This window comes from Patiria miniata, unplaced genomic scaffold (assembly GCF_015706575.1).
Source record: "Patiria miniata isolate m_02_andy unplaced genomic scaffold, ASM1570657v1 HiC_scaffold_20, whole genome shotgun sequence".
NCBI lineage: Eukaryota > Metazoa > Echinodermata > Asteroidea > Valvatida > Asterinidae > Patiria > Patiria miniata.
Genome location: NW_024037059.1, coordinates 25714326 through 25728592, shown reverse-complemented (window position 1 = coordinate 25728592; position 14267 = coordinate 25714326). Strand labels below are relative to the sequence as shown.

The following is a 14267-nucleotide window of genomic DNA, read 5'->3' as shown; positions in this document are numbered from 1 at the left end:
GGCTTGACTACGTACAATTTAAGAAAGAAAATTCATTCACGTGATAGGTTCTACGCATGCGTGTTCAGGTAAATGACTTCACTGGCCCGCAGAAGAAAATCAAATGCCGTCTGGAACGCGTTGAATTCCACGTTGATGCCGCCTGGCGTTAAGCGTGCCCAACTGGAACATGACGCGCTGTAACAGGATGGTTCTTTTGTTGTTCATCAGTCTGCGTTGTTGTAAGGACGCAGACGCATCTGCCTCGACTCCATATGGGCGCGTGCGTGTTCCTCGGGCGCAAGGCCATAGACTATGCGCAAGGCTAGACTTGAAATCAAGTCTGTAATGAGTGGTTTTAATCGCGTCCGCCGCGCGCGACTGCCAAGCTCTGTGCCGGGGGTACGACGTACCGCATGCTGTTCTAGTAGCGGGGACGCTACGTACATTTTCGACCGCATGCGTGTGCGATCCCATGCGTGTACTGTTAGACACGGACTGACCATGCCGTGCGGTAGTACATGATTTTTGCATGAATGGTTATAGCATGGTATGCGGGTTCTGGCGCTGATGACGGACATAAACCACTAGGGTCTAACGACTTGTCATCAAGTCTAGCGCAAGGCATGATGAGAAACAACGTGGTTGCAGACGCATATCTCATTGCTGGATTTGCAGGGTTTAGGGGTGCAACCCAGAAAATAAATTCCCATAGACACCATTGATAAATCTCAATACTTCACAATTCTTTTTAAAATACTCAAAACTCTCACAGATGTTCGGACTGCACAGGAAAAAAATCACCATGCCGTCTTTCATTTTACTTTAAATTTTTGGTTGGTTGATCAACCAACAAGTTTTTATTAATTCTCTCAAAGACCACCCCTATTTGGAAACGATATTTCCCAACCTAGAAAAGCAGCCAATTTGAAAAACAAAAATATCCCTCCACAACATGGCTATATAGCGCCACTTTCGAACCCAATTGCATCCGAATTGCTCAGAAATTGGAAGGCCAGAGGTCCGGTGCCATAATGTCTTCAATTCCCCGATTCCATTGCTGTCAGAACTCTCTAAACTTGAATGTATAACTTTTATTCATGAGCTCGGCGGAGGGATGTTTGGCTTATTTACCGGGTTGCACCCTTAGGGCCTATTGTCGTGTTAGGGTTTCAAATTCATTCCTTTTTCGTATTTTCAAGAAAGCTATAAAGAAACATATCACATCATTGTTCGATCAGTCACGGTTTCGGTGTGCATATCTTTTATAAATGCTCTGATAAAATAGTTACGCAGTTTAGCTGGCTGCATTTTACATTTGATATTGTGTTCTCGATCGGCTTTTATTAAGCAGTCCTCTTATCATAATCGGGTTACAGATACTAATATAATCTGGAACTTTCTAGTTCATTAAATCCGTTGCTCTGTCATGGAGAACCATGATGGCCTTATGGTAATCTTGCACTCGGAAGAGACAGACGATTACTGTATGCGCCACCTGCGCGCAGAACAGATTATTGGATTTATGTGCAATGTAACGGAACGAACAGATGTTTCTGACTTGAATACATAATGATCGTGAAGGCGATAGCAACTTGGAGCCAGACCCATTTCCAAGAGGAATCTATATTTAAGGACACAGGCCGTGTTTTCCCACAAAGCAACACTTAAATAACAATTCATAAATACCTAAGACAGTTTACCCATTCCCATTGGTCGAGAGCCCGTCACGTGGCCGGTCTTAAACGGATGATAAAGACATGGCTGCATGGCTGGTCTTAAAAATTTTCTAGTGTCACATGAAATTTGGACTGCTATGAAATCAGGTGCCTTTTACCGTTTTATTGGTTAAACGTTTACAATCCTCACGTAGACATGCGCAATAGCTATGCTACCAGTGAGTCAGCATTTCATAGTCCTAAATTCACAATGCGCCGGCACAGCTGCGTTCTGCGCCACTTGCGGAGTACGCTTGAAAACAAAGCTTGAAAAGCAGGAAAGTGGTGGAGGTGGGGGTTGGGGAATGGTCTATAAGAGGAAATGGTGATGGTAGCAATATTATTTGCAAATCAACAGCTCTGTTGACTTCTTAGTGTTTATATGTTCAACACGAACTTAAATGACTCAGCAAGCAATATTTATTTAGCATGTCTTTGACTCTTGTAGGTAATGTTTGTTTCATGGTGGCCTCGAATTTACATTTGAAATAAAATGACAGAAATAATATTAGTTAAATTCAAGAGACTATTTTACCTGCGAAAAAGTCCCATGGCTTGGACAAAACTAGTGTTTCCATTTTATACATAAATGAATTCCGTCGAATAAAATGAATAAAAATCAAAGTTAAGGAAACAAGCGATGGCTTTTAAAAAGTTTCATTTCTTTTAAAAAAACACCCATATCTCAAAGAATACGAGGTTAATACGACGTCTTAAAAAGTTGACAAGATAAAAGAAGACTACGTGTCCTTCAAGGGTCACCCATACATCAAACAACTTTAAAATCTCATTTTAAAATTTAAGTACATGTAAATTTTGTTCAGTCCCTCCCGAATAATGTGCGCGTGTGAAATCCGTACATGACGAAGCTTGTGACTAGACTTAGCAGTAGTCCTGTGACCAGTTTTTCAAAGACGTGTCGTAGTGACTGGCGGCAAAGCACTCGGCTCCGGCGCGGTCGCACTCGCACATAGCCGCCGCACACTCGCTCCATGGGCTGTCCAGGAATCCGTAGTCCTCAGCCCTTTCTGGTGAAAAAAGGGTTCAAAATCGAAAAAAATTAAAACGAGACTTTAAAGGCACTCTCTGAATTCCAAAGAGTGAAAATTCCCTCCATTCGAGTGAAGATTCACTCTCACAGTCGGAAACTAGGGACTAGACGTTTTTGAATAAAATTTCTTCAATCGTAAAGAGCGAGTTTCATCTTTCTTCAGACTTTTTAAATCTGAAATGAGAGTGATTTTCACTCTAAAACGTCTAGTCCCTCATTTCACTCTTTGGAATTTAGAGAGCATATGGGATCATTTGCTTTTCATACATAATTTTGTTTGTTTCCAATAATAACACGACTAAAAACCCAAAAGAAGACAATTTAAGAACCAATGGGCTCCGTGCGCGAACAGAGAGGGCGCTTTTTGACCTCCTTTAAGAGCTCGGGGGGGGGGGGGGGCAACCGCGGACTGGAGGCTGAGGGCACCCTTATGGCGCGAAGAACGCACGACTGAATGTACACAAAGCCATAGCTTCTTTGTGTGACTGTCGGCAGTGCGTTAGAATGTCTTCCCTAACTGTCCCTTTCGTACCGATGAGGGGGTACTTTACTTGTGCACGGAGCCCATAACCTATTGCACTTTCAATCAGTCGGTATTACACATTTAGAGAAAGCAGATTACGATTTCGTCTATAGCACTCTGTATTTCCAACAATTGAAATGGACTGATCGTCCTAGTCTTACATTAACAAGTTTCTAAAAAGACTTATAAATGGCAGCAAAATAGCCAGACGGAATAATTTCACGGGGTGTTAAAGTACCATGACCAGTACTATCTTTAATCCAAGTAAAGCTTTTTGATAATAATCCGATAACTTACTTTTTAGACAAATTACAATGATCCCATATTGCCTTTAAAGCAATACTTTAACGATGACAAGAGATCACATTGGTCGTACCACCGCCTCATCCAAGAGGTTCTTCCGGTCTTCAGCTACTTCTCATTATATATGCATATTTCGCACAAATATTGAAATACGTATGGGGGCATATGTCCAAATATGTTAGAACTTGAAATTTACTAATACTTCTCGTGCATTGATGGGCAAACAACCAAATTAGCAACAAATTTGATTTTTCTTTTCATGATGCCACACCGAAAAAATACCTTATGGGAAATTGGTAAGATACCACCAACATTCATGTATCGACTTTCAGTGCTGCTTGGAACAGTTCCTTTTGATAAAAGTGATGATACAGAACGATATACTTTGAAAAAAGGATAATCGTCACTGTCACGCAAATCTACTGAAAGTCCCATTGTACGTACTGCATGTTACCACTGCATCAGGCTGTCTACAATTCTCAATTGTAGCATCGTAGTTGATAATGTACACGTGGCTCTCGTATGGGCATTTACCAGACTTCATGACCACGTCGTAGCAGTTATCATGCGCTTGACAACACCTAGGAGAATGAAATCACAATTCAGATGAAATCCACCACTTTGATCCACCGCCCTGATTGGGCCATTTTTTTCAGTGAATGGGGGCGCTGTTCATGAAAGTCATACACGCAACCAAAAAGAAAGTCCCCCCTTCCAATACGTTTTTGTCTAACTCAAAAAGTACTGAGCACATCTCGCTCAAATAACAACTAATCGGTACAGAAATTCCTAAGTAATCCAGTCATTCTCTTTATTTTGCCCAAAAGAGTGATAATGTGTACGAATTTATGCAATTTATGACAAAATGATACCGAAAAACAGTTGCACTTTTGTATACGTGCAAGTTGTGGTTCACACTCACCTCGCACGTACGTATGCAAAAAATGCAACTTTTTGTCGGTACCATTTGTCATAAAATTTTGCATACGGTACACATTATCACTGTTTTGGGCTAAACAAAGGGTAAGGCTGGATTGCGAAGGAATTTCTGTACTGATCAATTGTAATTAGTTTTTTAGTTAGACACAAAAGTATTAATGGGGGACATGAATTTCTTTTTAGGTTGAGTGTATTTCATTTACTAGCGCGGGCGAACAGCTAGAAAACATAACCCATCTATTTGAAGCTGTGTTTTTGGTACGTGGATTACTGCATAATGAATCCCAGTCAAAATTTAACCTACTAGCTTGTTAAGGCCAAAAAAGTCTTCGGTTTCTGGTATGGAGCTTGCCCAAAAAGTGATCCGGCGACGCGGCTTTTTTTTTTATTTACCTGGTTTTTTTTTTTGCTTCAAATGTCGGCTGATGACTGCAAATGGTGCCCGACTAAACTTTAGTGCAAATATATGGGAGTCCAGAGAGGCCACATAAAGCTTATTTTCGACCATAACCCCATCTAAAAACACGTTAAGATTGTGCAGCAGCAGAATTCCAGTCAAACCAGTGAGTTTGGCGGTTTTGAGACATCATCTTTGATTGAAAAAAAAAACTGTTTCATTTTGCCGACGCGCATGGCTACGGCGACGCGCGCGCATACCAGGCCTAAGCTCTGGCATGAGCTTCTACAAGTCACCTTTGTGCCGGTCGGTCAGTATTGTGAAAAGTATTGTGTTCCATATTTGCCACCGGCGTTTTTCACATTTTTCGCCAGAGTGCGCTCGCACTTGTTTTTTTTAACGTATTCATATGAGTAGGTCACATGAATGAAAGGCTGCAAATGAATACAGACATAATTCACCATTCTCATTTAGAAACAGACTCAGTGTATTCCTTATTAAACAAACACAAAATCTGACAGTAAAAAAAGATTCAGTCTTCAAATTAAATATCAATTAACAATTGTTGATGACTGTTGTGATGTGTGATATGACGTTTTGAACAACCAAGGAGCGCATAGCACCCAAGGCGAAACCAATAGTCCTATGCGCCCCGAGGGTGTTCAAAACCATTTTGAACAAATCAAATTTCCAAATCCATTAAAAAAAAAAAATTACAGCAAAGTCAAATGTTGTATATCATCCTCAAATAAGATGATCACTGAACGGGTTAAAATGTTTATAAACTGCTGCCAAGAAAGCCTATCGTTTATTAATGTTCAAAATTCTCAAAGATTGTTGACCTCTGACCTGTCTGTGTCATCCAGGGGAGTGCCTGTCCCACCGAAGCCGCAGTAGCAGCCATATCCATCGTAGTCCAACCAAGAACTGATAATGTTACGGTCCGTCAGACAGCGGATCATGTCCCCAAACTCGATTACACTCTTGGGCTGCGGGGCAGCCGCTATAAACAAGTCACGAGACCAATAAGTTCGTATCAAACTGACGGAAGTTACCATTTGGGTTTTTTTTTTACCAAATGGGGGCGCTATATTAAACGTGGGTACAAACAATAGCAAAATTCTCGTGTGTTTTTTAGCATAACAAATCATCATGTCTCTCGGGGAGTTAGTTAGTTAGTTAGTTAGTAACAAACGTTGACATTGTCTATTGCACCTACATATTCCAACCGATTTCAACCAAACTTTACCCAGCCCCAACATGTCACGTGACCAAACTGGGGTAAAATATCATCATGGGGTCACTCGTGTCAAAAACCTGATTTTATTTTAAAACTCAAAACGCTACTCCTTCCAGAAATGACGTGGCACAATCACGTGACTCGTGCATGAACACGCATTGTTACTTAAGTGCTCATCAATACTGAAGTTTGGCAAGACTACTTGAAGATATCTGGAGACAAGGTAAATGCGCGCAGCTTTTGGGTATAATAGTCGCCATTTTGGATCGTTATACTATGTCCTCACTAATATTCAGTCACTCGTATGCTTTAGAAAATGTTATTGAGGGAAGGATGTGTAAGTTTCTAGAATCACCAAAATGAAATCAACATATATTTCACGGCAGCTATTAACGATTTATGCAAATTAGGTATATTTAGGATCAAAATTTACGATGTCATCCACCCACATCTCGGTTTGTTATGGTTCAAAGAATTGATCTAGCATGGATGCCAGCAATTACCAAATAAAATGCCGTGGCGTATACCTGGCGGTGGTGTGAGAAAAACCTTCTATATAGTTCAGATACGGTTGGTCTCCAATACCCTGTGGCATTTTGCCGTCAGCTAAACGCTATCAATAAAAGGGGGCTACATTGAAATCCGGCTACGACACCCCGAAAACTACACTTACGTTTTCCGCGTTTTCTTCAACAAGCTATGTCGTCATGCACTGCACCCAACATACGGTTTGGAGCAAATTTCTTGCTTCAACAAAAAAACATGCTGGTTGAAAAAATGCACAACAGTAAATCAATGATGCTACAATGGTAATTTTTCACCTACCTACACAAACGGCCAACGCAAGGAACACGTATAACCCCAAGGAAGTCATCGTAATAAATTGGCTTACAGTACGCTGGCGAAGCTTTTGACACTATAATAGAGTCGGACTTTGCTAAACTCTCCTTTTCCATTCACCAAACCAAAACTTTATAAACCACTCTTATCGTAATCATCTTATAGTTAAGCTTTCATCATAATGACGGTTCCGTTCGAAGATATTGATAACAGATAGTCTAGGATTAAATAGATAAAGGATTAAACTATAAGTTTCTGTTTATAAACAGCAAGTTTTACACGGTGCTTTACGCCACTACAGGGTGACTCTAAAGGCGGAACCTACCCCCCCCCAAAAAAATATATATTTGATATTTAAAAAAATAGGTAACACCAAACATAATAAAGACTGGAAAGCCAATGTCGTAAGCTACTTTTAGATGAAAACATTGCTCAGTCTGTTCAAAGAATATCACCATTTAAAATTCATGACCCTAAAACCTGTTTCATCAACAACAACAAAAAAAACAGTTTAGGCCAAAAAAAAAATAAGTCGGTCTCGGGTCAGCGCGCGCGTCGATTTTAATCATGCGCGCCAAGGAATTTTTTTTACCAAGGAATGGGAAAATTGCACCAAGGCAAATGATGGAGGGCACCAAGGCAAAATATGGAGGTCCCCAATGTATATAAGGACACAACAAAAGCAAAATAGTACCCACCTTGTCTGTACAATCCAAGCTCCCCCCCCCCAAAAAAAAAGGCCAAAAAAAAAAAAAAACGCGCCGCCGCATCAATTCCGGAACTCTGGTCTGACCAGAGACCGAATACTTTTTTGTGTGGCCTTATTGTGTATTCTGACTGTTTGGAACAGCAAAGAAAATGACACAGAATACTTGTTTCAACAACAGTCGTCAACTATAGTACACAATATCTGTATTGACAACCCTGGGTAGGCAAACAATGTAATTTATAGAATCCACTTTTTTTTTAAAAGACGGGCCTTCAAAAGGACTTTGTTGAATGTTTTTAACTTTTAAACTGAGGTTTTATTGCTGGTGATGTTTGGAAACAATTCGTCGATCGTACCACGATCTGACCTATCTAAGTTTTTGTAAGTTTTTGATATTTCGAGAAAAACGCGTTTGAAGTTGGGCCTATTTTGCATCCACCCTTTCACCCGAACATCGCCATTCCCAGCAGGGCACAGCAGTGGAGCCTTTGTTAAGGCCGGCGCTGACAGTAATATCTGCTAACTTGAGGGGATATGGCCAACGTAGACTACCTTCTTACCAATATCTGCAAGAACACCAGGTGCGGTGTCCTTTGCCTACAAGAAATGCACCATGGTCCCAACAACAGACCAAAAATCCACGGTATGACACTGACAATGATGAGCGCCCCTACGAGAAGTATGGGAGTGCGTTTTTTGGGGGTGGAGGGGTCAAAACTGGGACTGTCATCCAGTCAACTTCCATATCTGATGACCAGAACATCAAAGTCCTGAATACTGAGCTTAGGTGGAGTAGCAACATCTGTCTACAAACCATCCGGAAGCCCCTTCCTAATGCCACCGCCACAATCCACAAAACAGTCCAAGCCACGCATAATTATCGGGGATTTAATAGCCACAGCAGCATCATTGGCTATCATTCCATCACAGACGGCAACGCTTTTGAATCGCTGGCCGAGGCAAGTCAACTGAGCCTTATTCACAATGCGTAACTGCCAAAGTCTTTCCACAATTGAGGCTGGAGATAAAGTTTTAACCCTGCTCTAACCCTTTGATTGCCAAAAATTAACATGTCATGCCAACGGAAGTACATTGGCCCCTCCACTATTATGTTTATGATCGATAGATGGCAAGGATTTATCGGCCTACTGAGATTTTAAGAGGAAAAGTTGCAAAGGGTAAAACGTTAAAAGCTTTTTTATTAAAACGAAACTTCACTGGAATTGGCGTAACGCACGACTAGTTTCGATGAAAACCCGTCCTACTCCTATTATGTTGGGGATGTGTCACGGTGAACCTTGCTATTTGTTAATCTTGAGTACAGAATGCGTGACGTCAATGAAACTTTTAAATAAAAGGAAAAAACCTTCAGGGGAAAGGTATGAAATCACCACATATATGAAAACGGCAATAGGCCTATGGAGTAAAATGACAAACAGAAGAGAATGGAAACTGCTTGAGGGCTTCATCCAACAATGGATGACCACAGCCTGATGATAATGATGATGAACTGAAGGTACTATACGTGTTTGCAAATCGTCTGGATGAAGGCATTATCGCGTTGAAGTGAAGTGAGAACGCCAATAATGTCAAAATCCTTCAAATCCTACAGAAACTGGAATGTTTCATCGCTTCACACCGGTTGCTTCCGTTAATAATTATATTGTCCTGGTAGATGAGTGAAAGCCTAGTTCTTATTTCTCTTGCAGTTTGACAGCATTGCAGTAGTTGAATCGTTTGCACTTCAATCACTGGCAAATCCCGATTGGGGGCGGGGAGGGGCAACCGGGGTCATTGCCCCCGAATAAAAAGATGTTTTTGAAAGTTATTTTCAAGAAATAACTTATTAAAACTTTGCTTATCGCCCTCGCAAGCCATCAACGACACACCTTTTAGTTTTAATATTATATTGTGGTACTAGCGCACGATATTCTATACTTTATCCCTTTCCCCATTTTGAAAAAAAATAAATACCCGAGCCCTCTTCCCCCGCTCCGAAAATTTGGTTCTGGGTCTGCCTTTGGGTCCAATTGTGTGACATTCACGGTACGAATGCATTCAGGGAATCAGGGATAAAAGACTACATTTATTGTGGTGTCTTAACAATAGCAACCCGCATGGTCGGGCACGAGTTCAATAACAGACTGATATTTCAATGGAATGATGGAGTCAGATTGTGACCATTCAACAGGTGTCCTTGTTAATTCATACTCATAGGCAATTTCCACAGTTTGTCAGGCTGCGGACTCAAATACACTCCACCCAAGTCAGTTGCATGGAACAGGCTTGCCGCACGCACGTAGACGGGGACAAACCTGAAATAATCCAAGAAGCTCTCGGAACTCCAGGCGAACCTTGACTCAGTGGTACGAAGAGGCATATGCGTCAACGGGCATTTCGTGAGTCAGTGTTGCCGATACTCATTATCACCGTTCTAGGATTACTTCCCAGATGCCAAGCGGGAGGCTGTAAGTATTCGTTTCAATTAAATTTGTAGCTACTCAGGTGATATTTATAATAATTTCTATAGTTTGTGATTTTGATTTTCTTGTCCTGCTTCCATAGGAAAGGTCAAGTGGAAAATAGTTTATAGAATTCTAATTCATAGCACACACTTTTCAGGAGATTTAGCACGCATCGCTCTGTGGCTAACAAGACGGAGGAACTAGACCCGTACAAAACAGGGTGACTAAAAAAGGGGAAACCAAAATGGTGCCCCCTAATTTTATTTTAAAAAGTTCTGCATGTAACGCTTTCCAAATCTAGGATATGAAAGCCCAATTAATAATCTTTCTTTTAGTGAAAGAATCATTCAAATCGCTCATGTACTTTTCCAGTTTTGTAATTGTGAACACAAACACCGTTTTTAGCTTGTCCACTGATCAAAATAAAGTTTACCGATATTTCAGCAAAACGAAACACATCAGAACGCCCTTATAACCATGATAACTTGCACTTATAACATTTATTTAAAAACCTGCTGCTTCCAATGTTAAAATATCATGCTTTACAAAATCAACAGTTTAAAGTTTTACCCTGCCTTCTACTTGGCTACACCGAAAGACATGTGGGATGAATTCTGATATCATTTTAAGGATACGACACGGAATAAATCTTACTGAAATATCACGTACCTTAAATGTGATCCGTGGGCAAGGTTAAAAACGAAATTTTTATTCAAAATTCCATAACTGGAAAAGTATATGAGCGATTTGAATGATTCTTTCACTAAAAGAAGGCTTATTATAATTGGGCTCTAGAACTGGAAAGCGCTACATGCAGAACTTCTTCAAAAAATAGGGGGCACCATTTGAGTTTCCTTCTTTCGTGCTGAGGGTGCTACAGCACCCCAACTTTTTGGATTGTGGTGCTGGAATATGCTTCAGCACCGCCTACTCCCGAGCAAAAATGTGTTCAAGCCAGCAGTGTTCTACTACGATGAAATTGCGCCGCTACACGCTATACATTTTGCTTGCTCTACTCCGTCCGTTTTGTTCGTTTTTAGCGTTGCCGCGGCTAAGCGCGGCACTTCGACTGACGTCTAGCACAAACACTGTAAAATATCCAGACTCCATGCAGAGGATGTATTTTCTAAATCCTCAGGCAGTGCAGAATCGATATTTCTCTCAAACTATCTAAAATCACGACACGTCTGTGATATTGTGAACTTGCGCAATATTGTGGCGCCAGTGGAGTTCTGCTATTATGATGGATAGTATGCTTTGCCCAAACGATCATTTAGTACCTTTTGGGCAGGGAAAACCTTCATTTGCTTCCGCTATCCAAGCCATTTGAGCAACAGCTAAAATTGGGTCCATATATTTAGGGTGTGCTCATTTTCTGGAGCGGCCTTGATGGATTTAAACACCCCACCCCCCCAAAAAATATATAAATACCTTCCCCCAAAGCCTGGGGCGTGTGGGAGGTAAGGGAGGGCGGGCGGGGAACAAGCCTTTAGGGAAGAGGCGTGTCCCCACCCACCTAAGTTCACTGCATTTATTTTGACGAATATTTATCGTCTTGATGAATTATTTCGTGTTGAAGTATGCCTGTAGACCGAAGTTCAATTATACGCTTAAAACATGTAAAGTCAAATTCCGATCACATTTTCGTTTCACGTCTGTTGCTCCAGTAATACTTGTTCATGTACGTGAAAGCCTAGTTTCTAATTTCTCCCAGCAGTTCACGAAGAAGGTGACCGTAAGGGGCCATTCAGAATTTTCAATGTTTTAAAATTTCGACTTTTTTTCCAAATTATTTTGACCCACCCACCCACCCACCCACCCCTAATTTCGATTAATAAAAAACTGAACATGTACATGCACTTGCATGTACATGTACTTGAACATCATGTACATGTGTGTCTAGTTCAGTGACGGCGTGAAGTTGTCGGTCTTCCTCTTTTGCACTGGTGACCTTCAGTTTTCTTGTGTTTTGCCAGCTGATATGCTGTTGGGAATGACAGGTTGCAGTTTTGGAAGCCACAAAGATGACCGTGGTTTTGTCGTTTTCTGGATGAGGTGGATGACATGTGACATACGAGGTTGTGCCTGTCACGTGAGGTAGCTGAGAAAAACATTCGCTCCCCCCCCCCCCGCCCTGTTTGCAGGGCGGGGGGTACGAGCGAAAGAAAACATCAGGTTTGGGCAGACATCACATCACAGGCTGCGGTCCTCGTAGTCTTGGAGTCCAGTGGTTGAATAGTCCAGTTTTATAGCGATTGGATACACGTAGGCCTACATGACGTACATGTACAGTACACAGTGGCGTAGCCACGGGGGGGGGGGGGGGGCGTGGGGCGTGGGGGGGGGCGACAGCCCCCCATGAAACCTTGTCGCCCCCATGTCCCCCCCCCCCCCACTGAGATTTTGAGTTTCTAACAAAATTATCATTGATCTACATGACGCCCCCCCCCCATGAAATGTTCCAGCCCCCCCAGCCCCCCCCCCCCCCCCACTGAAAAATTCCTGGCTACGCCACTGGCCCCGGTTGACTATGCACACCATGGCTCGAACTATAGTGTGATCCGGTACACTCGCTGGCCCCGTCCAGCTGTTGCTTCCCCGTCACTGTAGCGGTCCGCTCCCGCTTCAGTCCGGCCGTCTCTGCGAAGCGAAAGCTCGTACCGTGCCACTCGGTTCAGCTAAGATCTTTGGCATACTTGGTTCCCCCAGTTAGTGTTGTGAGACTCCGACACCGGTGTTGAAACCAAGGAAAAGCCTGACGTTGGAGGAATCCCCACGAAGTTAAATAAACCAGTAAAGTCACTGTGTGAAAGCTCTGTTTCCCGCCAAATTCGTTATCATAGATAATAATGTTGATTCTAATATAAAGTTAATGAACTAATAGGGAATGCAACAATAATTTCAGGAATGAATTGCAGGGCAGCTCCGTCGCACAGCCTTTAACGTTTCACCACTTGAAACTTAGAACTGATAGACACATGGATTACAAGATAAGAGAACTGTTCAATTGCCTCATTGATGTTCTCCGAAGTCACCGTGTTAAAATTAGAAAAAGTTTTAACTATTGAAGGTTGTGAATCTTTTCTTTCAAAACTGAGGGAGGAATTGTTGCAGTCATATTTATTTTATCGTCAATGTAAAATTGTGTCTTATTTCATTTTGTTCCCGGGTATTTTCTTGTTGTTTCTTTAGTGTGTGTATTTAATGTGAGTGTAGACCTATGTATGTCAACTAGGTTGTTTGTTTTTATGGTTTGCATTTTTCTCTCTGGGGAATGGGATTGCTTTTGTTTCTCGGTTTTGTTTTGTTTTGTTTGTAACAATCTTTTTAGCCCGTTTGTCATTCATTCCCGTTATTGAGTCTGGTTGTTTGTTTTGTTTGTTTGTTTGTTTGTTTGTTGGGTTGTAAGAGTATTTATTTATTAGTTCGTTTTTATATTTTTGTATCTGTCTGGCTTGTCCAATGTTTCTCTCTGTGATTTTTTTGCTGAGTCTTGTCTTATCTCCCCGTCTTGTCTCGTCTCGTCATGTCTCGTCATGTCTCGTCTCGTATGATTTGTACAATTTACTTTTCAATAGTACTTTATGAATGGAATTTTAAATCTGTTTTATTGGCAGGGGTTTGGATAAATGTCTGATGACAATTGTTTTTTTTAAACGTTTACATATCCGTGGCAGCCTGTCCAACTTTTAGCTTTTATTTTATGTTTTAAGATTTAAAATAAAATAATTGAATCAAATAAATCAAATAAAGTTTCGTCAAGTCTTTATTACGCTGGAAATTTCCCGATCGCAGTACATATGAGAGGCAGCCCAAATAGGCGCGACCTAATCCGGCCAAATTACGATTTGTATACATGTACTAGTTTATCTCTAATAATAAAGAATTTTGGCCCCTGCACTTGAGGGTCTGTATTTGTAGAAGTGAAGGGTCCATGTTCCTGAATTTGGATTTCTGAACAAAACATTTGAATGGAATCTATATTGATATGGAGTGGAAGGAATCTGGGTTTTTGTTGTTGGTTTTTTTCAAAATGGCGATGGGGTGATCATCGTTGGAGGGAAAAATCACCTAAAAGTCATAGGTCAACCCCCCCCCCCCCC

General features: G+C 41.4%; 1 protein-coding gene across 1 annotated transcript; it reads right to left on the bottom strand.

Annotated features, from left to right (window-relative positions):
- Window positions 1-2037: 2037 nt before the first annotated feature.
- On the bottom strand, window positions 2038-7108 carry LOC119728328 (basic phospholipase A2 KBf-VA-like). The gene is made up of 4 exons (XM_038200527.1): window positions 6976-7108; window positions 5760-5913; window positions 4019-4155; window positions 2038-2725 (listed from the first exon to the last, which is right to left on the bottom strand). The coding sequence occupies exons 1-4, from the start codon at window positions 7022-7024 to the stop codon at window positions 2580-2582; spliced, it is 486 nt and encodes a 161-aa protein (XP_038056455.1). The 5' UTR covers window positions 7025-7108; the 3' UTR covers window positions 2038-2579.
- Between the last annotated feature and the right edge of the window lie 7159 nt (window positions 7109-14267).